The sequence below is a fragment of the Culicoides brevitarsis genome, chromosome 2 (assembly GCF_036172545.1).
Source record: "Culicoides brevitarsis isolate CSIRO-B50_1 chromosome 2, AGI_CSIRO_Cbre_v1, whole genome shotgun sequence".
In the NCBI taxonomy this organism is placed as follows: Eukaryota; Metazoa; Arthropoda; class Insecta; order Diptera; family Ceratopogonidae; genus Culicoides; species Culicoides brevitarsis.
In genome coordinates, this window is record NC_087086.1 from 26,243,250 (window position 1) to 26,268,462 (window position 25,213).

Below are 25,213 nucleotides of genomic sequence, written 5' to 3' on the forward strand. Positions count from 1 at the left end.
TTAACTTTTTTAATCGATTTTTCTACAAACCAATCTACAAAATTTTTTTTTGAAATATTTTGTTTTGCAGGTAAGTATAATTTGGAAATTTTAAAAAACAATTTTATAATTAAAAAAATTAATAAAGAAAAAAAATAAAGTTTTTAACTTTTGGATTGAAAAAAAAAATCATAAAAAACTGCTGTCAACAACTCGAAATCGAAATAAAAGAAAAAATATTATTTTTTGATAAATTTTTAACTTTTCCATTTAATTTAAAATAAATTTAAAGCGATTTTTTATTTTTTTTATTTTACTTAAATTGATTTTTTTAACACATTTTTCTATTAAATTTAGTTCTTTTTTTGTTAATTTTCAATATTTTTACGTCATTTTAAACCAGAAAATCTTCCGTTATAATTCCAAATTAGTTACGAAAAATTCACATTTCAATCGCGTAACAAGTGTTCCGTACAAGTTTTACGAAAAAGAGAGACATGAACCACGAGAGAGAATATGCAATTGTAATAAAAACAGCTGTTCTGCACTTCTCACACTACTATTTTAGTGTAATCAAATCACATTGTTCGAAGTGCATTTTATTAGCAATAAAAATAAATTTAATGTAAATTGTTCGAATAAAAATCTCAAAACATCAAAATAAAGTTAAACTTCATTGACTCAAGCAGGTTTCAGTCAAAAACGGTAAGAATCAAGTCAAATATTCAGCAAAATAAAATCTATTAAGTAACATTTCCGTAAACACGAATTGCAAGAAAGCATCAACTAAAGAAAGAGAAAACAGGTCATGGTCATTTTGCACTTTTCTCTCTCTCTGGATTGTTGGTGAAAATGAGAAAAAATAGTGAATATTTTTGAAAAAAAAGTGAACGTCGTTAAATTTAGGTTTTCGTGAATTATTTAAATGAAAACCATCAAAAGTTTAGGAAAATAATGTAATAAAATTAAAAAAAAAAAATAAAATAAAAAAATAATGAAAAAATTAAAAAATTTATAAAATAAAATAAAAAAAACTTAAAAAAATGAAATAAAATAAAAAAAATAATCAGGTTGAAAATAAATAATATAAAAATACAAAATATATTTTAAAAAATAATCAATTTTATATTTTACCTGAAATTGTCAAAAAACAGATTTTAATGAAAAGTTGCTTTAATTCAGACTTAAATGCGCTTCAACTAAAAATAAATTTATTCGCCTTTATTATTTATTTACTTAAAAAATTCCCTTGTTATCATTATCGCTCTTTATCATCATGAACAAAAAAAAATAAATAAAAAAAATCGGCATGTTACGAAACATTAAAAAATACAAACAAATTTTTTTACAGTTCTCACATAAAAAAAACTTGAATGACGAATCGATCATTCAAAAATGTTTTTCTCTTTCAGTTTTTTTTTGCGTGAATTACTCAATTTGTTCACGTAGAAAGCCGAAAAATATCAATCAGTTGTTCTCGTGCTCTTCTTAGGTGATCATCGGCATTGTACTTTAAAATTTCCTCAGAACACCGAGAAAAAATTCTTTGAAGTTCCACGGAGACGTCTAGTCATTTACTAAAATAATTTTAAAAAAATATTAAAAAAAGAGAAAAAATGTTGTCAACTTTAGCGAGAAAAAATTCTCTATCGCTGCTCGCGAATGAACAAAGATTGCTTCATACAGCGTTGAACGCAATCAGGTGGGATGTACAACGAAGCGACGAGACAATAATAAAAACATCAACAAGTGTTCATCAAAAAATACGTACGGCGAATGTTATCGAATCAAGTCATGCGTTGATAGTTGGAATTCATCCGTTGACTGGTAAGGAATTATTTATTTTTTGTGAATTTTTATTTTTTAACGAAAATTTTGAAGATAAAAACATTGAGAATTTAATTTTGACAAGAATGGGTCAAGAATTAAAAATTTTATGGAGACGGCTGGTTTTTTGTGTCGAACTTTTAAATAAAACTGGAATTAATTAAGAAAAAATATTCAAAATTTAATCTTTAAAATAAACTTTTGTCCGTGAAAAAAACATTTAAATAAGTTCACACGTGCCACAGTGATTAAAAATAAACAATTAAGCAATAAAAAATGTAAAAAGTGCTAAAAATAGTGAAAAATTACTCAATTAAAGCGTATTTCATGAAAGAAAAAAAATATTATGGAGGCGCCTATTTAAATTAGAAAAAAAAAATAAATAAAAAATTTAAACTTTAGTGAATTTAATGAGAAATGTCTAAAAAAATGTCAGAAAATAGCAAAAAATATTAATTTTCTCAAAAGAACAAATTTAAAAAAATTAAAAATAACTTTTTTTTTATGGATCACTTTAATGAACATGTAAAAAAATGTCAAAAAATTAACTTTTATGTTGTTTGCGATTTTTCAGCTGGTCTCTTATCAACGTCTGACATAAGAAGAAAAAAATATAATAAAATTTTGGCGCTGATAAAAAAGTATAAAAATAAGGTTGTGATTACTAATCAGACGTTACTATCTTTTGATTACCAAAATTGCTTTAAAATTATAAAAACAACCAGACGTCTCCATCTAAATTAATGTTTAACTTGCTTTCAAGCGTCTTTTAATCATTAATTTGTCATTCGTGACTTGTTTAAATGAAAAATTACTTGTCAAAGAGTAGTTTTATGACAATATTTGATTAATGCCGACCTTTATTTGATTAGGAATCAACTAGTTCTGGGTCATGTAATTTTCCGTTGTAAATAAAAAATTCAAATTTCATAAAAAATAAAAAAATCGAATAGAAATTTAAAAATAAAAAAATAAATAATTAATAAAAAAATTAATAATTAAAAAAATTAAATTAAATTAAAAAAAAAAATAAATAAATAAATAAAAAAAAAAAAAAATAAAAATTTTAAGCCAAGAACAATTTCAAGGTCAAACACGATCTGTTTAGATAATTTATTTGCCAAAATAATTTTCGGTCCATATTTGACTAAAAGTCATTAAAATTCTAGACAAACCAGTTTTTTGTTGTTTAGAATATTTTTTTTTGGTTCTTCGTTAACTAACGGATTTTTTTTCGTTTTAGTACATTCTCGTTCACTTCACACTTCAGCCAGACAACCGCAAAAAATGGGAGGCACACAATATGAAAGTGAGTTTTTTTTTCTTAATTTTAATAGATAATTAAATTAATTAAGATTTTGTCAATTAATTTTTCTAGATGACCAACCCAACGTAATTGCCGTTGAGGAAGCTCGTAGATTCATGATTGATTGTTTCCTCAAAGCGAATGTTCCTGAAAAGCATGCTAAAGGTAACTTTTCTTTTTCATAAAGAATAAAAATACGAAAAATTATGTTTTTTAGCTCAAGCTGACCTTTTGATTGCCGCTGATGTTCGTGGTCACTTCAGTCATGGCATGAATCGCTTGGAAATGTACATCAACGATTTGTTGATAAATTCAACTGCGGGAGCTGCTGTTCCTAAAATTTTGAAAGAAACGCCCGCCACTGCTTGGGTTGATGGCATGAATGGTTTGGGAGCCGTTGTTGGTGAATTTTGCATGGATTTGGCTATTCAAAAGGCGAAGACGTGCGGTGTTGGTTGGGTTTGTGCCAAACGTGAGTATTGTTTTATTTATTTTTAATGGAATCGAATTTATAAAATGTTTTTAAAAAAATAGAAAAAAATTCAAGTAAAAATTCAAAGTTTGATTTTTTTTAAATTTAATAAAAAAAATAAATTAAATTAAAAATTAAAATTAAATTAAAAAAAAAATAATAAAAAAAATTGTCTAAAATATTTTTTATTTCAAATTGTTCTTGCAAAAAAAAAATTTTTATAAAATTAAAATTAAATTAATTAAAAAATAAAATTTTAAAAAAATCATTTAAAATGTTTTTATTTCGAATAATTTCTGCCAAAAAAATTTTTAACATAAAAATTTGAATTAAATTTAGGAAATAAAAAATTAAATTTTAAATAAATTATTTTTTCATTTAATTCAAAAAAATTTTAAAAAATAGTTAACTAAAAATTATCTTTAAAAATCAATTTTGAAAAATTTACGAATTAAATTTTTTTTGCATTTCAAATTTTTTCATCGAAAATTGATAAAATTTAAAATTTTTTGTACGGAGTATTCCGGTTGAAAAAATTTTTAATTTTTTTATTTTTAAAATTTTTTTCATTGAATAAATTTGGAACTGTCTTAATAAAATTTCTTCAAAAATATTTCTTTTTAGGCTCCAACCACTACGGCATTGCTGGCTACTACACAATGCGCGCCGAGAAACAAGGCATGATCGGTCTCTCGATGACCAACACCTCCCCCTTGATGAGTCCCACTCGCAGCAAAGGCGCCGCTCTCGGCACAAATCCCTTATCGCTCGCTGCTCCCGCCAACAACGGAGACAGTTTCGTCTTGGACATGGCAACAACCGCCGTCGCTGTTGGCAAAATCGAGATTCAACGTCGCAAAGAGCTTCCCTGTCCCGAAGGTTGGGCTCAAGATCCTCACGGACATCCCACAACTGATGCCGAAGTTGCTTTCAAAACTGGTTGCTTGATGCCTCTCGGTGGCTCTGAGATCACTTCGGGCTACAAAGGCTACGGATTGGGTGCTTTGGTTGAAGTTTTGTGCGGAATCAGCGCTGGAAGCAATTTCGGACCTCACATTCGCAAATGGACTCATGCTGGCGCCGATTCCGAAGCCAATTTGGGACAAGTTTTCATCGCCGTCGATCCAAATTGTTTCGCGCCCGGCTTCACGGATCGCATGACGACACTTAACAACGACTTGCGCGGCATGGAACCGACAGATCCGGCAAAACCTGTGCTCGTTGCTGGCGATCCGGAACGCATGCACGAGAAAAAAGTCCACGAAGAAGGCGGAATTCGGTATCATCCGAACCAAATTAAGACAAATCACGCCTTGGCTGAAAAATTGAAAATTACTCCAATTCGATTCGTGAATGAAGTTTAAAGCATTTTTCGTTGCATTTAAAGAAAAAAGTGTCTTGATTGACGTAGACTGGACAATAAATGTGCTGTTTTAATCTTAAAAATGAGAGAGGAAATTTATTTAACAACTTTAAGTACAAAATTTGTAACTTATTTAAGTGCCTTAAAAACTAAGTCTCGTAGAAAAAAGTTGCAAGTGTGTGGAAGTTTTTCAGTTCGAATCGTCTTTTTCGTAGTCGTAGGTCTCCATGATTTTCTGCACAATCTCCCAATGGAGGTCTTTTGTCAAGTCTTTTGCGAATACCGAGTACCAAAGTCCATCTTCGCTTACTTCGCCGGTGAGGGGAACATTGACGCCGTAAACTTGGAAGGCAAGGGAAAGGCAACAGATGGCAACGTGAGATGGTTTGTAGTCTATTATGGCTGGATTATGATGGAAATCCTAAAAAAGAGAGAGAGAGTTTTGGTTAAATTTTGAATGAATTTAAAATTTTAGTTAGGTAAATATTTTTTTTTTAAAAAAATAAGTTTTTCAAAAAAAAAATTAAATTTACGAATTTGGTGCAAAAAATAAAAAAAAATTTTAAATCATTAAAAAATTTAAATAAAATTGAACTTCAAATGATTTTAAATTAAAAATTTTAAAAGTATGACAAAAATGTAAAAATATTTTTGTAAAATTAAAAAAAAAATGAATTTTAATTTAAAAATTTGAAATAAGGCCGCTCCAAATTTTTTCGAACTTTTTGTCCCAAAATTTTTTTTTCAAAATGGGGGGCAACAAAAAAATATTTTAATACAAAATGACAAAATTTAAACATTTTTTCGTCATTAATCAATATTTTAGTTGTTTTTAAGGTATCTACATTGAGAACTTCTTATTTAAAATTGTTTTCAGAGCAATTCAACTAACATTAAAAAAAAATTTCATAAAAAAAAAATCTTTTACCTAAAAAATAAAAAAAAAAATAAATTTAATAATTTTCGAAAAAAAAAATTTAGAGAAGAAAATTTTTGTAAAAAAATAAAAATCTTAAAAAAAATTATGAAAATAGACCAAAAAACATGGGACAAAATTTCAAAAAAAATTTAAATAATTTAAAATAGGTGCATTCCATTCTAAAAAATACTGAAATCCCGGATTTTAAATTTACCGATTTTTCCATAAAACAGTAATAAAAATGAAAAACTGAATAATTTATCGTCATGTCCATCAAAAAAGAAGAAATTTTTGCTTTTGCGAAATTTTTTTACCCTTATTTTTAAAAATTTTATGATACTTTTAAAAAATTTTTATCGCAAAATATAGTGTAGAGAAAAAAAGGACAAAATTTCAAGTTTATTATTTTAAAATTTTTGTTCACCAGGATTGTTTGTCATCTCGAGTACATAAATTTTTGCCATGGAACATATGGTTGAAAACGAACTGTTTGGTCAGAAAAGCCAAAAAACATGGGACGTTTTTAAAAAGTTCAAAAAAAATTTTTTAAGTCGAAAATATATGTTGTCTTAGCAAAAGTTTATTATTTTCGGATGGACCTAATAGACCAAAAAAATTGCACCAATAATTTAAAAAAAATAATTTTTAAATCTTTATTATTTTTCATTTTTTTCACCAAATTTGCAAATTTTAAATTTTTTCTTATGGTTTAAAAAAAATTAATGAAAAATTAATTAAAACCACAAAAAATTGGTAAAAATTATTTAATTTTGTGAAAAATCTTAATGAAATTTTTGAAAAATATTATTTTTAGTTGAAGTATTTTAAATATTTGCATTTTTCGGACTAAAATGTTTTAAATTAAAAAAAAATATTTTTAACTCAGCTGAATTGACGATGTAAAAATAATTATTTAAATGATTTTCGTATCTAGTTACTACAGTCTCAATTTTATCAATATTTACAATTATCTAAAGTACTTCATACATACAATTTTACACTTTTTGTGTACAAAATAATTTAAAATTTTATCAATTCAGACACTTTATTAATTTTTGATGAGAAAAATGATAACAGGTGTTTCAAATTTTTGATAAATTATTATTCGATTTAAATCGATTTTTCGGTGATTTGAATATTTTTTGAAAATTTTAAGACCTAAATTTTAAAAAGTTTTAGTTTATCGTACCTTATTTTTTTTTTAAATTCCTATTTTTTGAAAAAAATATGGAATGAGATGGGCTTTAAAAATTAGATTTTTGCAAAAATTCTATCTAATTCTCAAAATTTTCTGTCAAAATCCCTCTAAATTAATTCACGTTAAAATTCTTACCTGTAAAAATGCTGCTGACGTCTTCGGAATCGGAAACTCGGACCACAATTTCTGTCCAAACCATTCAACCAGGGTCTTCATGTAATACAGGAGGTACTTGTGAGAATGCACGGTGCTGAGATCAAACTTCAAAATTCGCGTAATCAGTAATTCGGCTTGCACAATCGAGTCGCGCATCGTCCAGTATTCGTCATTTAATTCAAGGGGCGCAGAATTACGGTTCATTGTACCGTAAGCCACATTTATCACGTCACGAATTTTAATTGGATCGTCTTTAACTTTACCGGCGAGATACAAGCAAGAAGCGGCAATCATCTAAAAATTAAAAAAAAAAATTTTTTTGTTTAGTTTTTACGGATTTTAAGTTAAAAAAATTAATTCTTACATATTCATCATAATCAGCTGGATCAACTTCACTAAAGAACCGATGGAACAAAATCGCGGCAGTTGCCGATGTGAGAGGTTTCATTTCTAATTTCATGGCACACTCGAAGAGAAATCTCGCTGCAAAACCTTTTCCATTGGATTTTCTGGAAAAAAATAAATTTTTAATTAAAATTTGCTTTCAAGGAGGAATTTCTGAGGGCACTTACTTATAATCCGTCACATAAGTGATAACGGGAATTTTTTCAGGCATCATTTGCGATTGCATGATGTCCATTTTTCACGACGTCTGATAATTTTTCTCTACAAAAAATAATAAAATAAAACAATCAGATGATTAAAAATTATAGACTGACTGGCACTTTCTTTCATCAATCAATGAACTGATAGAAATACGGAAATTCGCAATTTAATCGCAATTTCTGATCTAAAATGAGGCGCATGCACTACTGATAACACCCTCTCACCGGTTTTAATCTAGTTATGAAGGTCAAGAAGCCGGTTCTGTCGTAATTTTGTAAATTTCGATCTATTTTTGGCAAAAAATTTAATAAAAAACCGTTTACAACGCAAAATGTGACACCTGAGACACAAAAAATGCCTTTCTCGAACAATGCACTTTTAATCTACGCTGCTTTTGCATAATACCCAAGTTGTGAAACCGGTCTTTCCTGTACAGGTAATTTTTTTACAACAAGAATTTTCGATGACGTATCAATTGTTCCGTAGTAGAATGAGCGAGAAGACCTTCTTTTGAATGATTGCCCTTTTAAATGGTGTTACATGTGATAAACGCGTGGACTTTTAACATTTTTTGACCCAATTATTTGTCGGCATTTTGATTTTTTTTATCAACCAGACAGGAATTTGATGAATTTGCGACAAATGTAGGTCAATGAACTATTTAAAGTGGCTTCTAGTGAATTCTTTAATGAACTAAGGCTCTCTAAATTTGTTAAATTCCCTTAAAATTGATGAAATTTCTTATTTTTTGACATCCATTCGTTACAAAAAGAGATGCAGTGAAAGTTTCTTTGTGCAAAAATGAGATGCAAGCAACGCTGCCTTACCTTTGTGAATTATTTTCCGATTATTTCTAACTTCAAGTGGTATTTTTAATTATTTCGATGTGTTATTTGGAGTTTCTGGTTCGTGTTTGACTGACTTTTATGATTTGTTTGAATTATTTATTGGAAATAATTCGAGAAAAACAGCTGTCGTGACTAACAAAACAATGGTATTCTGTCCTGCTAATTGAACATAACCCCAGTTTGCAATTTCAATTTGTGTTCAATGTTCCCAGTGAAAAAAATTTTACGCATTGTAGGGTGACCATATTCTTCGATTTTTAGAGATCAGTTTTGCCGAAATTATGAATGAATTGAATTTTATGTAAAATTTTAATCTAAATGGATAAAAATTTAACAGAAAGGTTTAATTTATTTTATTTCAGTCATTTTATAGCTTAAACAGTTAAATACTGAAAATATTTTATTTGAGAGATTTTAATTTTGGAAACTGGGAATTTTGTTTTTAATTCAGCTTATAGTTTTTTAACCTTTTAAAATGTTTAATGACACCATCTCGAAAATAATTCATTTGTATAAGACATCATTTTTAATTTTGGGATTTTTAGTGGGTTTGCAGGTCAAAATTAAACAATTTGTTTAATTTTTTGCAACGTTTCGATGTACTCCGTCTTTTTATAATTTTATTAGTTCTTCGTCTTAGTTTTTATATTTTGTGCCAAAAGTTTTTTGTTCTAATGGTATGTGTGATTTTGTCTTTTAGTCGTCTTCCACGTTTGTGATTTGTTTGTGATTATAAATTCATGTTTAACTTATATTTTGAATTCATATAGTCCTTGCTCGTACATAGTCATCAGTTCAACTGGCAGAGTTTCCAGAGTATTTCTTGATATTTCCTGGTTTTCTTGGAAGACCATTTAAAAGACAGCTTTGTTCTGAAGGGTTTCTAGTTGATTCATTTTGTTTTCTTCACAACAACACGCTTCTGATAATTTGGAGTAGTAGGTCAAGTGACTTACCCTTAGTGGCATTTTGTGTAATTTTTTTTTATGTTTTTTAGGAGGTACCGTTGGACTTGTCATTTCAATTGTAACGGCGTCTAGAGCTTTGTGGACCAAAACTTAAGATGAAATCCAGGTTGGAATCCTGTTTTTTTATTTTTTTTATTTTAAATTTGTTTTTATTACTTTAATTAAATAAATAATAATCAATATAATAAAATAAAAAAAATAATTAATTAAAAAAAACGTTAAAAAATTAAATTTATACATACAATAATTTTCGCGCGTAAATAAAAATTAAAAATCAAAACAAAGTTTCTGTACTTTGTGTTACACAAATAAAAATCACCTTTTTATTTTGAATCTTTCACTATAAAAACGATTTTAAAAAAGCTATAGGAGGCTCTTGCGTAATTTTTTTAATTAAAAAAAAGATTGATTTTGATATCAAAATTAATAAAAAATTGATAAAGAAGAAAAATTGGTTCCGAATCAACTGAAACAACCCGTTCTCCTGATTTTGACGTTTATCAAAAATAAATTGCTTAAGCTCAATTGAAACAGCAGCGTATCAAACACCTGTTACAAAATTTTCACTTCTTCCCCTACGCAAATATTCGTGTACTAAACGATATATGTGAACAAATTATACTTTTTTTTATAATAATTATAATTTATAATAATTTTTTGACAAGACTCACTTTCGCCATGGTGTCGCCATCGAGGGTTTTAATTGGATGTGTTAAAATTAATTCATACGATTGCACACCACTCGCGTAATTTTAACGTTTCGCCGGCGGATCACTCATTTCTTCTGATCGAGGTCGCTTATTTGAAGATTTAAGGGCAATTGCCTCTGCACAGATTAGCCCGGTTTGACGTAATCTACGAAGTTTTTGAAGTTAATAGCGTGAGTAATTTTTTTTTCTTTATTAAATTGTGTGTTGAACCGAAACTGAGATACGACTTTTTGGATGTCATCACAATCCACTGGAAAGCATGAATTAAGTCTTTTTAATGCTCAATGTCAGTAAATTAACGATCAACCATTTTTGTAAAATTTATAAAATCTTTTTGTATTGCCGTTGAAAGGTTTTCCATACTTAAATGTTTGAACTTACCTTTTATTTTACAACTCTCAACATTTGATCTGATTCAATTTTCTTTTAAAGTTTTTTAGAATAAATTTCAAAGATTCATGTCCTTGATTCAACCTTGTATCATCTGGGTAGCCTATCGATGCTTTGTAGAAGTATGTAATCAACTCCACACATTACCGTTATTTTTAATTTTTATTGGAATTCAAGTCAATTTCAACATTTTTGTCCTGTTTTTTAGCCCACGCCTGAAGTTCTCCAGAAGCCAGGAACCAATAAATCACACATCCAATCATATAAATTGATGCTGCGATGATGAATACATAATTCCACTCCTCTTGACTGCGATTTTTAACGATGTATCCCGTAATAATTGGCGATAAAATTCCCGGGACAGTTCCCGCCGTATTCGATATTCCCATTAAAATCGATGAAAATTGTGGCGCAATGTCCAAATGATTCACTGCAAATCCACTAATACTAAAAGCTCCGAGTCCCACAGCCACTACAAGTGATAAAATGCTGTACACTGGATGTGCCAAATACGCAGCAAGTAGCATAAAAATGGTTTGCGAGATAAATCCGCCACAATTGAAGTAACGCCGCACTTGAGTTGTGGTCAAATATTGCTTGACTTGACAAAAATCCGCGAGAAATCCACTGGGAATGAGCATCAAAGCCATCACCAAGTACGGGAGACCCGAAATAAATCCGTTCGTTTCGAGATTTAGGTTTGTAGTGTCCTTCAGGAACATTGGAAGTTGCGTCAAAAGCGTATAAAATCCCCAATTTTCCGAAAAATTCGCAGCTACAATCGCATAAACTGGTTTCGATGTGAAAATTGCTCGCCATGGTATTGGTTCCTTCGTTTCTGATGACTGTTGATCGCCTCCCAAGCTTTCCACGATGTATTTTCGTTCCTCTTCTGATATAAAACGATCCGTTTGAGGTGATTCTGCTACCAGTAAAAACCAAAAAATCGCCCAAACGAAGCCCATGACGCCAGTTACGTAAAAAATTGGGGCCCAACCATAGGCATGAGCAATCCATCCAAGCAGTGGCATCATGACAACTGTTCCGACATAACTTCCGGAAAAGGCGAAGCTATTAAGTTGCGATCTTTCGTACGTTGGAGCCCATTTTGACCAAATAGCGTGAAGACTGGGATAGGTGACGCCTTCACAGATGCCCTCAAGTGCTCGAAGGGTCATAAAACAACCGAGACTCGTGTTGATTGCCAGTTCCGACAGCAATGTGAGGACTGAAGTGCAAAGAATTCCGATGCCAAAGAGCTTTAAAGACAAATTTTTAATGAAAATTTCAAAAATTTATCAAAAAATTCACTCACCAATCTTCCTCCAACTTTATTAGCGAGAACTCCTCCGACAAATTGAGTGCAAATGTATCCATAGAAGAAACTACTCAACGCTAAACCTTGATTAACGGAATCCCAATTCATTGAACTTTGCTCTAACATGGGGACAATAGCTATGGACAAATTAACTCGTAGCGAATAGACGTTAAAAAATCCCAAAAATAGCATTATTGCGACCACAAAGCGTCTTTGACGCCAAAACATCCAACTTATTTTTGGTCTGTTGAAAAAAATCGTTTTTTAATGAAATTTTATCAAAAAATTTAGATAATACCTTTGCATAGTTGCAGAATTTCGCTCAGATTCAAGTTCAATCTCTCCTTATCAGAACACGTCTCTCGAATAATTGAAGAATAGGCAATAAAATTTAAACTACCTATTCGCCGGTCTCACGTTCAATGCTTAACTAAACAACAATTCCGTAGAAATTTTGCTCTACTGTCGATCATTTAGTGGCTGTTTATTCATCATCAATTGTAGACCTAGACTTAGACGCACGTACGGAATCTTCCTTTGTTTGTACAAGTTTTGGCGCGTTGTTATCATTTGTCGAGCTGAGTGAAGCAGAAAATGAGTCTAATTTTTGTCGTATCAAAAAAATGCATGGAACAGGTAGCATTTTTTGAGTACCTGAAGTTATGAATGAATTTTTTGTGAGGGATTTTGACGTAAAATTTAATTAAGATAAATTTATCATGAATCACAATTCAAGCTTTTGTTTGAGAATAAGTCGAAAATTAGTAGATTTTTGGAAATTTAGCTTTCTTAAATTTTTCTAAAGTCTAAAATTTACTTAATTGACGTCAAACTAAAAAAAATACAATTTTTCAAAGAAATCTAACTTTTTCATAAAAAATCTATTTTTAAGAATTAGTTTTTAAGGCAAGTATAAAAATTCATTAGGTACTTAATTTTATATGAAAAAGTCGAGGAAAAAGGTGTTTTTTTTTGTTTTTAATTTTAACTTCTTGGCTTAAAGCTAGATCTTAAAGAAAAATTAAATTGGTTTAATCAGCCAAAAGTCAAATTTTTTTGACTTATTCTCAATTAGAAGTATTAAGTTTGCTTTTGACATAAAGTATTTCCGATCCTGGGTGGTAAAAATGCCTATTTTTGTAAATTTTTTTTATCAAATTCAGCTCAATACTTTTTTTGACAATGGATTATTGGAAAGTATGTTTGATCCGTAGATCGTAAATGTGATTGACTTGGACAGAATTTACCGTAGTTTCATTGTTATGATTAATAACGTGACGGTATGGACAAAATTTGTCTATCACGTAAAGTAAGCATGTGTAGCAAATTCCAATGATGACGATTCAAATTGTAGATCAAAGCCTTGTAGTCTTAAATTTCTGAGACAAAATCAGAGATATTGCTTTATACAATACAATACAATAATGTTTTATTTTTTCGACTTAATTCACATGAGTTGACTATACTTAAGTTGTGTTATGTTACATAAAAAGTAGTTATAAACACGTAAAGGAACTCTACAATGGCACAGATTTTAACAATAAAGGATATCACAATAAAAGAGATATTGCTTTTGAATTCACTCAATGTAGCTTATGTCTGCATCGAATGTTGGTATCCATATAAACTTTATTCATGATAACGAATAATTTACAACATGAAGTGAATTTCAGAGTGCTCAAGCTTAACAAATACTTCAACTCTTATTGGGATTTGATCAAAAAATTAGCGACATAAATCAATGAAAGATGTGACATAATCCGCATACTATTCTTTAGAGATGACTTTAAGATGCAGCGGTCAGACATGGAAAAATTTTATTTTTTCTCGGGAACCAAACTCATTTCTCAAAATTATATTTACCCCAAGATATTGAAAAAATCTTAAATTTAGTCAATTTTATACATTTTTACTGCATTCCGAAAAAAAAGTGATAATTTTTTTTCATCAAAAATCGATGAGATTTGAATGGAAATCATCTTTAGAATGAATATTTATTCAATTTAAGCTTTGAAAGCGATCAAAAATGGGTTGAAAATTGACAAATTAAATGTCTGCTAGTAATTTTAAGAAGTATGTATTATTAGAATTGAGATGAAGATGAAGAACAAGAGATGGCGGCGGTCATCCCCAAATAATAATATGTAAGACTGATGCGACTTGAATCGTCGAAATAAATGAAGCCTTATTCTACATGAATCATCAATCATTTCCACACTTCTCTTTCGTCCTCTTCTGACCTCTCACCATGTGTTGACGACGCGTGTAAACAAAACGTAAATAAATCGCAAGAAAACTGGTTATTTTTTCGTTATAACCTCGAACTTTACAAATTCTTCTACAGGTTTCAATTAGTATGTTTTTATCATTCAAGCGAATATCATCTTTATATTAAAATGTTAAAATTTTTAATATTAATTCTTCATTCTGCCACGATTTTTGGCAAATTATACCCAGAAAAATACGGAAATTTTCAAGAATTCTATCTGCCGAATGAATGGTCTTCGGTTAAAGACTGTCCGGTGCGTTATTATGATTACGGTAGAAAAACTCTAGTAGCTCCCGTTGCTGGTCAAGACGCCTATGAACGAGAATTTGCTCACATGGCGGCAATCGGATGGACTCAAGATGACGGAACAATAAGTTGGAACTGCGGTGGATCGTTAATTAGCGAAAATTTTATCGTCACTGCCGGTCATTGTGCTTCCTGGCGAAAAAAAGCTCCTGATGTCGCTCGCATGGGAGATTTGAACTTGGAAAGTGATTCAGACAACAAATGGGCTCAACAACTGGAAATTGAGGAAGTTATTCCGCATCCGCAGTACAGTGCGCGTTTCAATTATTACGACATTGCTCTCATAAAATTACGTGGATCGATCAAACTTCATGACACCGTTTGCCCGGCATGTCTTTGGAGGAACGAATCAACGCGATTTCCCTTTCTCGAGGCTTGTGGATACGGGCAAACTGGATTTCTTGCTGAAAAAACACCAAAATTGCAGAAAGTTACATTGAGTCCGGTTAGTTTTGAGAGTTGCAAGGAGGATTTTCCGGCAGATCGAAAACTTCCGCAAGGACTTCAAAGTCATCAAATGTGTGCGGCAGATCGATCGCATATTCAAGACACTTGCTTGGGAGACTCTGGAGGTCCGTTACAGATTAAACTCCTGGGAAAAGCTAAAATGCATCCATTTATCATTGGAATAACGTCTTTTGGGAAGTCATGTGGCACAGAAACACCGGGAGTTTACACGCGAATATCACATTTTGTCGATTGGATTGAAAGTGTCACCGGAATTGAAACAGATCCGAGAAAATGTGCCATGAAATATGCCACACATCGTGAATTTGAGCCAGATGCAGTTACCAAAAGTGGCGATAGGGAACTAATTGATGGGACAAAATTTCATGTTGACACTTTTCCGGAACATTTGGAGTATATTGTGAAAATTGGAAGTTGTTACGGGAATTTAGTGACTGAAAAATTTGTACTTTCTTCAGCTACTTGTGTGAAAAATAAACAAATTCAGACAATTATTACAAATGATAACACAGAAATTCGAGTAAAAGCTGTTACGGTTCATCCTAAATTTAATGGAATCGATAATGATATTGCTTTGATTGAAGTGCAACAAGAAATTGAGTAAGTTTAAATTTAGGTTAAGTTTAACATAATGTCGAATTTTATGTTTTTATCAATTTTTCAAAAATAAGTCAAAATCAAAAAGAAAACGAAAAAAATTTTTTTTTAGAAATTTTAGTTTTTGAAAAAATGTTAATAAGAAAAAATTAGGGTAAAGTTTAAGTCAAAAAATTTAATTTCAGGGTAAAACTTAATTTTTGTAAAATGGAAAAGTTAAAATTTTAGTTCAATAAGGTCAAAATAAAAAACTTAAAAAAAATTTTTCAATTAAAATTATTTTTTTTAATTAGTGAATTTTAAGTAAAGGCAAGTTAAAATTTAAAAAAAAATTGTTCGACTTTTCAAATGGGGCATCCTTTATTGCTAAGTATTTCTAAATTTTTCATATTAAAATTTTTTTCACTCAAATTTTATGAAAATTCGACTAAAAACCTAAATTTGTTTTTTTTTTGAAAATTTTAGTTTTATCATTAAGCTTTTCAAAAAACATTTAACTTTTTTTCCAAGGACTTAATAATGATAATGGTTTTGAAATATTTTTACCTTCAAAACAAACGAAAAATGACAAAAAATCATCAAAAATTGGTTGAAATCTATAAATTTTGTTATATTTTGCAATTTTTTAAAGGGTTAGACTAATTTTCATAGAAAAAAATTAAAAAAAATTATAATTTTGAATTTGCAAAAAAATTTTAAATTTCAAAAAAGTCGTTAAAAATTTTTTTAAAATTTTAAATAATTTTTTTGTTTCGAAAATTATCCAAATGTTAAAATAAAAGATTTAAAATGTCTTTAAAGCACACAATTAATATTAAAACTCATTTTCAAAGAGTGAAAAAGATGGAAAAATCATTAAAATCATTAACCACCTCCTTACTTTTTAAGGTTCAAAATAATGTGAAACATATTTTGAAATTGTACTTGCCTAATTTAAGTTTATTTTTGGCAAAAAAATCAAAAGAAAAAATTTTTAAGTTAATACAGTCAAAATTAAAAACTTAATTTTAAATTATGAAAAATCGATTTTTCAAGTCTTAGTCAAACGATTTTATAAAAAAAATATTTTGTAAGAAAATAATTTAAAAAAAAAATATAAATTCAGCTCATTCAGCTTTAATTTTCAGCTAAAAATCAACTTAATTTTGACGTTTATTCAAAAAAAAAAATTTGCTTTTGAATTTTTTCATATTTAAAATTTTTTCACTCATCTTTTATAAATCAACAAAAAAAATTTTTTGTAAAAAAATCCATTAAACTTTAGTTTGCAGAAAATAAAAGCTTTTTGATTTCAAAATTTTTAATGATATTTTTTCCAGATTCAACGATGACGTGCTTCCCGCTTGCTTATTTTCCGACTCCTTTATCCCAGAAAACCTCCAACTCGGCTTTGTTGGTATTGGTGCTGAACAAAATCATGGAAATCGCTACTACGTTGAGACTTATCAAGAAAACCAACCAGAAAATTTTCTCATGTCTCGTTCGCGTCCCGTAAATTACTCGTATTGCAATGAATTTTATCAACCAGAAGGCTTTCGAGTTGATGAACAAACTAAAATCTGTTACGGCAATCCAGATTATTTTTTGGTACCAGATACTTGTCGAATTGCCCATGGAGCTCCGATTGAACGAGAGTTGTATACTTCCGAAAGATATCATTCTTTTATTTTTGGATTACCAGTCGAAGCCAATGATTGTGGTTTCGGATATCCAGCAATCGCAACCAGAGTTTCTTCTTACATTGATTGGATTGATTCAATAATTTTTAAGGGACAGAAAAATGATGAAATTTGTTCTCTTCCGTTTTCGGGAAAAACTTCGACTTGTAAGCGGGCAAGTGAGTGTCCGCATTTGGTGCAGAAAGTGAGAAGTGGAAAGGCAAATTTGATGGATTTCATTTGCAAGTTCGATGATGCTCGAAATCCACTGGTGTGTTGTCCAAAAGTGAGTGGAAGTGAGGCACAGAATAAAATCGAAAGTAAGTAAAATATTCTATTTTTCAAAAGATAAATATCTTTAGAGAAAAATGTTTTATAAAGTTTTAAGATTTTTTGGTTACTCTTATGTTAAACGTTTTATACGTCAAAAACTGCTAATTTTAAATCATTTATATTTTAATTTCTCAAAAAATTTTAAAAACATTTAATTTTAAAATTTTTCGCTTTTTAAATTTTTCATGAAATTTTTTTTTTAAATTTTAATTTTTAAGAATTTTTATATTGAAAAACGAAATTTAACATGAATTTTTCTCTCTAAAAATATTTTCAAAATAATTATTTTTCAAAATTTTTTGACAATTATTTTTATGAAATTTTTTCGTCTAAATTTTTAACTTGGAATATTCTGAGATCAATTTAAAATTATTAAATTCCAATATTTTTACCATAAAATAAACTAAAATATTCATTAATGATCAAAAATTATTAAAATTTTGTAATTTTGTATGAAAAAATATTTGAAAACTTTTTTTATGGGATTTTTTATTTTGGGAAAAAAATTTGGAACGGCCTTATATATTAAATTTAAAAATAATTTCATTTCAAATAAGAGAATCTCGAAACCACAAAAAATCCTTATGAAAAAAATTTTAATTCTCGACCAAAAATCCTAACGTGTTTGAAAATTACCCAAAAATCGCAGTTAAGATAATATTTTTTGAAAAATATTTTTTTCGTCTAGCAAATGAAGTAAAAATTAATTCAAAAACAATTATTTTGTTAAATTTATATAATTTTTTATGTTTTTATTACCTAACACTTAATTATCTAAATTAAAGCTAAAATACCACATGCTTAGTATAAAACAGGCACAGGCCTCCGTAATGAACTATCGATATCGGGCAGTGTTGTTTGTGATCCGGGTGACGATCGAGGCGACACACTGCTGGTCGTCGATGAGCTATAGAAGTTTTGTGAGTGAGCCGCGTACAGCGATGGCGCCGAAATGCCCGAATAAATTCCCGAGTAGAATGAATTCAGTGTGGTGGGAACTTGAGGCGTCTTTTGTGCTTCCAAAAGTTGTTGTTGCTGCGCCACTTGTTGCGATTGATGCAATTTTGTGAATGCCAAATGATCAAATCCTCCGAAATATGGCACGGAATAATTTTCCATTGGATGTGCTGATTGTGCGAAATATTGTGGAAATTGATGGAATGGATTGTACGAAGAGTTGATTTGATTTTTGTTCGCGTTTGTCAGTCCTTGTAAGCCATTTGGTGCATTCGCCAAGGGATTTTTGGGCTTGCGACGCGGGCGATATTTGTAATCGGGATGTTCGGTCATGTGAAGTGCTCGTAATCTCTTTGCTTCGTCGATAAAGGGACGTTTTTGTGATTCCGTTAGTAGTTTCCATTCGGCGCCCAAACGCTTAGAAATCTCAGAATTGTGCATCTTTGGGTTGTCCTTGGCAATTTGGCGACGTTGCAAACGAGACCATACCATAAATGCGTTCATGGGACGTTTGATGTGGGCATCTGCGGGACTCATGTGATGTTGTGCTTGATGGGTTTGGGCAGTTAAACCAGGGAAGGGCAGGCCACGTTGCATGTTGGAATCCGGACTGTGTGATGATTGAGGAGAATAATCTCCAGATGAGGGCATTTCAAAGCCCGTTGGTAGCGAAAAACCGTAATTTGGATGGGCAAGAGTTGCCATTTTATTCGTTTGTTGGTAAATTTTGGTTTTTTTTCACAAAATCTTTTTTTTTTATTTATGATTTTTCTTTTAAAAAATTTTTAGTAAATTTTTAAATTATTTGATTTTTTTTAATTATCAATTTTCTTTGAACTTTAAAATTTTTTAATGTTTTTATTTATTTATTTTTTTTTAACAAAATAGAGCGATTATTTTTTCTTAGGTCTATTCAGTGCAACAGATTTAACAGAACTAAGGTTAGTTGAGTTCAACATTCGACTACCTTGGTTCTTTTGATCATCGTTGTCGTCGTTGATCCTATTGGAATACAATGAGAAGGACCTCCCTTTATTCATTCATAGTGCTCTGTATGATTCATACAGAGACGATGACGCTACAAAAGGACAAAAAAAATATTTTTTTGTTCATTTATGAAATTTTTTGATTTTTTTTTATTTGATTGTTTTTCTGATTTATGAAAATGCAAAGTTAAATTTTTGAATTAAGTTTATTTAAAGCATAAGTAACACTTGAGAAGAACTTAAATATGTTTTTCAAAGATTTTATCTCACACTATGGACTTTTTTCATTAAACGATTAATATTTGAGTGTTCCTTTTATTTTGTTCCTGTTTCATGGATTGCATTAACCAAAAACATATGCAACGGAACAATTATGAAATGCAATGAAATTAAAATTAAACAAATAGTTTGCCACTTGAAGTCTTTAAACATAATTTTTACCAATTAAATACACCCTACGGACAAAAGCTAGTCAGATTGACACCTCGAGAGGTCAAATTGATCCCTTAAGTATTTTTTTGCGCCTTTAGGAATCATTTTTTTTCCTATAACGTTCAATCTGATCCCTTAAGAGACGACCAACTTGAACCCCTTTAGAGTTGGTCATCTGCAGATCAAAAAAAAATTTGTGTAATAGGTCAATTTGGATCATTAAAGAGTTAGAGATTTGAATTGACCTATTGAATGGATAAATATTAGTTCGAACTTGAATGGAACTACCTGTAAATAATGGTAAGCTCTTTGTGGCTAAATGCAAATACCCCGGTTGCCCAGTTTTACAACCAACGCAAGAAGCCTTAATAAGCCATTATAAAACGCATGATGTAGTGAGTGACGTTTAAGTGACAGTCCATATTGCGTGAGTAGCGAGTCACATCGCCAGACGAGCCTTTATTCTTAGAAACGCGGCGACATCATTACACATAAAAGAAAAGGAACGATGTCTGTTAATTTGTGCGCAAATTGTTCAATATGGCATTCAAAAAATAGATGCCATTATAAGGGATCAAGAAAGCTTCCCTTTGCAACCAATAGCGCCTTAAGAGGTCAATTTGACCTCTCAAAGTCCATCTGATCGCCTGAAGAGATCAATGGGACCCTTTTTTCATCCGTAGGGCACTTTTTCGTGTTATCCTTTAATAAATTTTATTGAAATCTTAAAAATTTCATTATGAAGGGGTGAATGAAGTCCCACGGTTTTTGTATGGCCACAAACGCAGTGTGCATAAGAGTCGTATAATTTTTTTTTATTTCCCTTTTTAATTTCTTTAAACTGTTGAGAGAATCGACTAATCAAGTGGTTTTCTATTTAATTTTTTGTGTTGCAAAGTAAAAATTAAATCACAACTCTTTGACTTTCATATAAAATATTACAAAACATTTTGACGACTACTTGGTGCGATAATGATATCTTGCGCCCCTTATTGAAAGCGGATAATCGGAGTAAAAATTCGCTGTGGGCGTTCCATTTTAACACTTCTGATTTTTTTGAAATATCTTTCTGCTTTTGTTACGTTTTGTTAAGAAAAAATGAATGAATGAGTTCAGCTGAAAAGCGAAAAAAGAAATAATTCAAGGACGTAATCACCTAATTCACACTGTAATTAACAAGTTGTGAAATTTCTCGGAAAATAGAAACGGAGCTCAATGAAGTTAAAAAAGCGGTACATACTTGAAAGAAGTCGTCAGAATGGTCATTGATTTTTTGCTCATAATAATGGAAGGTTTGTTTATTGTGAGCAATAAACGTCCTTTTTTCTTACATTTTTTGTCTGTTCTGTTATTTTGGCGATCTACGGCCAAAGTTTTGAAGCAAAAAAAAAATGTTAAAATAACAAACATTCCATTGTTCGACAACAGTAAAGAATATTTTGTGCTTTAATTGGTAGACAATACACAAAATAGATACACAAAGCATTGTCTTAGGTCATTTTGTATCCTTTTGAACGAAACACGGAGAAAGGTCTGGAAATTGAGTCATTCTGTTAGCCCTTAATCCTCAGTACAGCAACGTACGTCTATGTCATGACGTGTTTGCAAAAAAGGTGCAGAAATGATTTTTGCTCTAAAAATGCAAATTTTTTCTTTCGTTTTTTTATTACTCAAGAGGATTAAGCGCAAATAGTCAAAAAATGCATGCTGACAAAATTAACTTGGCAAAATTCGTCGTTTTTAAATTTAACTGGTTTTCTAATAGGACTCTAGAATAAAAGTTTCTGTAAAAATCTTGAAAAATTCAAAATTGAATTTCATAAGAGGCGGTGTTTTGACCTTTTTATCAATCGCAAAGCAAAAAAATCCAATAAGATTCCAACTTGCGATTTTTTTGCCTAAGCTTAAAGGACTTACGGCAATTAAAAACCAAAATCCAATTTCGGCCCTTTTTAAGCGAAGGTAAATGGATTAACTCTATAAGCAGAGAAAAGAAAGAGAAAGTTGACTTTTAACCATTGAAAACAAAGAAAAACGTAAAAGGATTAAAGGCATAGACGAAAAAAATTGACTTTTGCTACAATTTGATTTCATGTGACGCATTTTAAAATTTTTAACTTTTTGCCCTTAAGCTGGGATCGTCTTCTACGAAAAAAAATGAAATTTTATTGCTTTAATATTGGCAATTGGCATTTTTTGGCAAATGTTACTTTAAGCCCCGATTATGACCCTGAAGAAATATCTTGTCTGAACTAACTTGTCTAAACATAACTTTTTGAGGACTTTCCTTGTGAATAATTTTTCTAATGTTTATTAAATTAGTAATCAACTCATCATCATTGGAGTGTGCAAAATTTCAAGTGCCCACTTATGTTTATTTTTGTATTAAATATTTGCCGCTAAAATAGTTCAGCAATAATCTGAATTTTGATGACAATTGGCATTGTCATAAACTAATAATTTCATATTTTGTGAGGATAATAGACAAAAATTGTAGAATTGAATAGTTTGTTTATTTGTTTGGGAGATAGGACATCTGTCATTTGTGTAAATTTTCATATCTCAATAGATTTAATCAGTTTTTTTTTGCATTTAAATAGTAGGGTGAGTTTATGAATTGTCAATCAAAACGTTTAAAAGATGAGACAAATTTATGTTTTGGCAATTTGAAAATATTAATACTCATAATTGAGGTTTATGAATATGTTATAAAAATATGGGATCCAAATGAAATCACATGTCGTTTAATCCAAAAATTTACAAAAATGTCATGTGATTTTGAGATGATGACAAATATTGTAAAAAATCTTAGAAAGGGGTCAATTTACTGTATTTATCATCAATAAAAGTCCAAAAGATTACATTAATCGCATATTGAAAACTTTACAATCAAAATAAACAACCCTCAATAAAATAGGACAATAAAGGAAGCACACATCATTGAATTTTAGGTCTTAAACATCCATTGCATGTTCATCCAACAAATTTGATTTAATTCACATGTTTATGTATAATTCGGTTGATAATGTGTGTTAAGCTTCCGTTTTAACATTTGACGGATTTTAACAATTATCTTTAACCAAAATATTATTTTTTTTTTCGAATACTTTAGTACAGTTGATAAAACTGACAAGAATACACAGTAAAAATTGTGATGCGAGACGTGCGCGGGACAACGAATAATTCCAGTGAAAAAAAATTTCACCTCAACTTCAATTTTTGGCGAGTTTCACGGATTTTCAAGCAATTTTAGAATTTTTGGTCGAAAATCAAAATTTTTTGAAAACAAATTTTTTTCACCAGAATAGTTCGTTTTCTCGCCAATAATTTTTCGCCAAGAAACATAAGCCCGTAGATTTTTTACTGTGTATAATTTTTAAAATATTGTAATTGTAATTAAATATTATTCGTTCTTTTAACAATTTTATGTAAAGCTTTTAAATTTTTAACGAAATTTTGCAATTTTATGATTTTAACTAAATTTTTGAGAATATTTTTTTAATATAAAGTTTTAATAAATAATTTTATGATTTTACAAAAAGTAATTTAAAAATTCGTTAAAATAATTGCTTAAAGAGTCTGGAAATTAATGGAAAAATTTTGTTTTATTAAATTCAAAACTGATGTTGTTTCATTAATATCAATATTTTTTGTAACGGATTTTTTTTAAGAATTACGGTACATTACGTTATTTTTGCTCAATTGTTTCAATCCGATTTTTGGACAAATTTTTTATACTTTTTTTAGAAAAAAAATTATATTAGATTGTAGGTATTCAATCTATGATTGCTTGTTGTTTCAATTAGATAAATTTTCACCTTTTGCTTACAAAACTAAAAATGCTAGAAAATTAATTTCCCACGTCTTCTAGCATCAATTGCGAAAAATGTTCAATTTTTAGTTTTAACCGAACCTTTTTTCTGTGCATAGAATTTTTCAATATTTTGCCCAAAATTTTTTTTAAATTAAAAGAGTTGAATATTTTTTTTTCGCTAAGACTTAATTACAATAAGAAAAAAAAAAGAATTTTGAGCTATTTAAAATAAAAAAAAATTTCATTTAAAATTTTTCGGTTAAAAATATATGAAAATTGAACATTTTTTTTGATAATTAACAATATACTCGTTATTAGAGGTCTCGTGAATTCCTCGTAAATTTGGGTTAAAAGCAATTAAAATATTTTAAGTTTTTGTTTTAGCCTGAACTCAAACCTTTTTAACCTGAACCTTTCAAACAAAATTATATTTTCAGATTGTCCATCATTTTATCTCCAACACCGGCAAGGATCAGACGAAAGCTCCCACGTTGCACTGATCGGCAATGGAAAAACTCGAGACTGGCGTTGTCGTGGCTACCTTATTTCAGACAAACATGTTCTTACCTCAACCGAATGCGTTCCTCAAAAATCCTTAAACGACGTTGTAGCCTTACGAAATGACCGAGGAACTTTGTATGGCATCAAAAAAGTCGTCACAAACGAAAAAACACTCAGTTTGATAACTTTGAACGAAACTGTCAACATATCCAGAAAAGTTGTTCCTATCTGTTTGTGGTCTGATCCCTCAAAAATCCCCTTTTTGAACTCTTTTATACCCTCTAAGATACGTGAGCCTCTCAAATCTATCATAATTCGACCTCGCCCGTATTCAAAATGTAAAAAAATGGATATTTCCAACTCAGTTACGTCGAAAGATCAAAGTTGTTTGACATTTTTGAATAAATTTCCATGTACAAGTGTCGGAACAGGAGTTCAGTTCAACCGAAATGAGACTGGATTGAGAATTCCTTACCTCATTGGACTCTTACATGATGTTGGAATGGTTTTTTGTGATGTAGACGATGTAGACGAAGACAAGCCGGCATATGCATTTACTAAAGTCGCACCTCACTTTGACTGGATTTTGGCACATGTTGATTAACAAGAAGGCCGGTAATAAAATTTTTTTCACCTAAAAACTTGTTTTTTAAATTTTGTTTCAAAAAAACAACTTGAGCGCTTTTTTCGAGGTATTTTTCAACAGAAACGGATTTTTAAAGCGAAATTTATCTTTTTTGAACGAATTAAGAAGAGTTCAATCAACGACAAATCCAGTAAAACTCGTTTCACCAGAACTGACCTACGCAAGTCGTTGGTAAACAAATCGTTA

General features: G+C 29.9%; 5 protein-coding genes across 5 annotated transcripts; 2 read left to right on the forward strand and 3 right to left on the reverse strand.

The window, feature by feature from the left end:
• The first annotated feature begins 547 nt into the window (after window positions 1–547).
• On the forward strand, window positions 548–5,024 carry LOC134830229 (uncharacterized oxidoreductase YjmC). Its single transcript, XM_063843639.1, has 6 exons — window positions 548–684; window positions 1,472–1,806; window positions 3,050–3,115; window positions 3,185–3,277; window positions 3,330–3,584; window positions 4,209–5,024. The coding sequence occupies exons 2-6, from the start codon at window positions 1,596–1,598 to the stop codon at window positions 4,946–4,948; spliced, it is 1,365 nt and encodes a 454-aa protein (XP_063699709.1). The 5' UTR covers window positions 548–684; window positions 1,472–1,595; the 3' UTR covers window positions 4,949–5,024.
• Window positions 5,006–8,838, reverse strand: LOC134830230 (cyclin-Q). Its single transcript, XM_063843640.1, has 5 exons — window positions 8,654–8,838; window positions 7,793–7,886; window positions 7,585–7,729; window positions 7,200–7,514; window positions 5,006–5,368 (listed from the first exon to the last, which is right to left on the reverse strand). The coding sequence occupies exons 2-5, from the start codon at window positions 7,858–7,860 to the stop codon at window positions 5,138–5,140; spliced, it is 759 nt and encodes a 252-aa protein (XP_063699710.1). The 5' UTR covers window positions 7,861–7,886; window positions 8,654–8,838; the 3' UTR covers window positions 5,006–5,137.
• Window positions 8,839–10,892: 2,054 nt separating this feature from the next.
• LOC134831010 (vesicular glutamate transporter 2-like) lies at window positions 10,893–12,474 on the reverse strand. The gene is made up of 3 exons (XM_063844637.1): window positions 12,359–12,474; window positions 12,058–12,304; window positions 10,893–12,001 (listed from the first exon to the last, which is right to left on the reverse strand). The coding sequence occupies exons 1-3, from the start codon at window positions 12,364–12,366 to the stop codon at window positions 10,898–10,900; spliced, it is 1,359 nt and encodes a 452-aa protein (XP_063700707.1). The 5' UTR covers window positions 12,367–12,474; the 3' UTR covers window positions 10,893–10,897.
• A 1,999-nt stretch (window positions 12,475–14,473) lies between these two features.
• Window positions 14,474–24,989, forward strand: LOC134830260 (uncharacterized). The gene is made up of 3 exons (XM_063843681.1): window positions 14,474–15,703; window positions 17,020–17,678; window positions 24,318–24,989. The coding sequence occupies exons 1-3, from the start codon at window positions 14,664–14,666 to the stop codon at window positions 24,983–24,985; spliced, it is 2,367 nt and encodes a 788-aa protein (XP_063699751.1). The 5' UTR covers window positions 14,474–14,663; the 3' UTR covers window positions 24,986–24,989.
• LOC134830261 (SOX domain-containing protein dichaete-like) lies at window positions 18,493–19,353 on the reverse strand. The gene has a single exon (XM_063843682.1). The coding sequence runs from the start codon at window positions 19,351–19,353 to the stop codon at window positions 18,493–18,495; it is 861 nt and encodes a 286-aa protein (XP_063699752.1).
• Window positions 24,990–25,213: the final 224 nt, after the last annotated feature.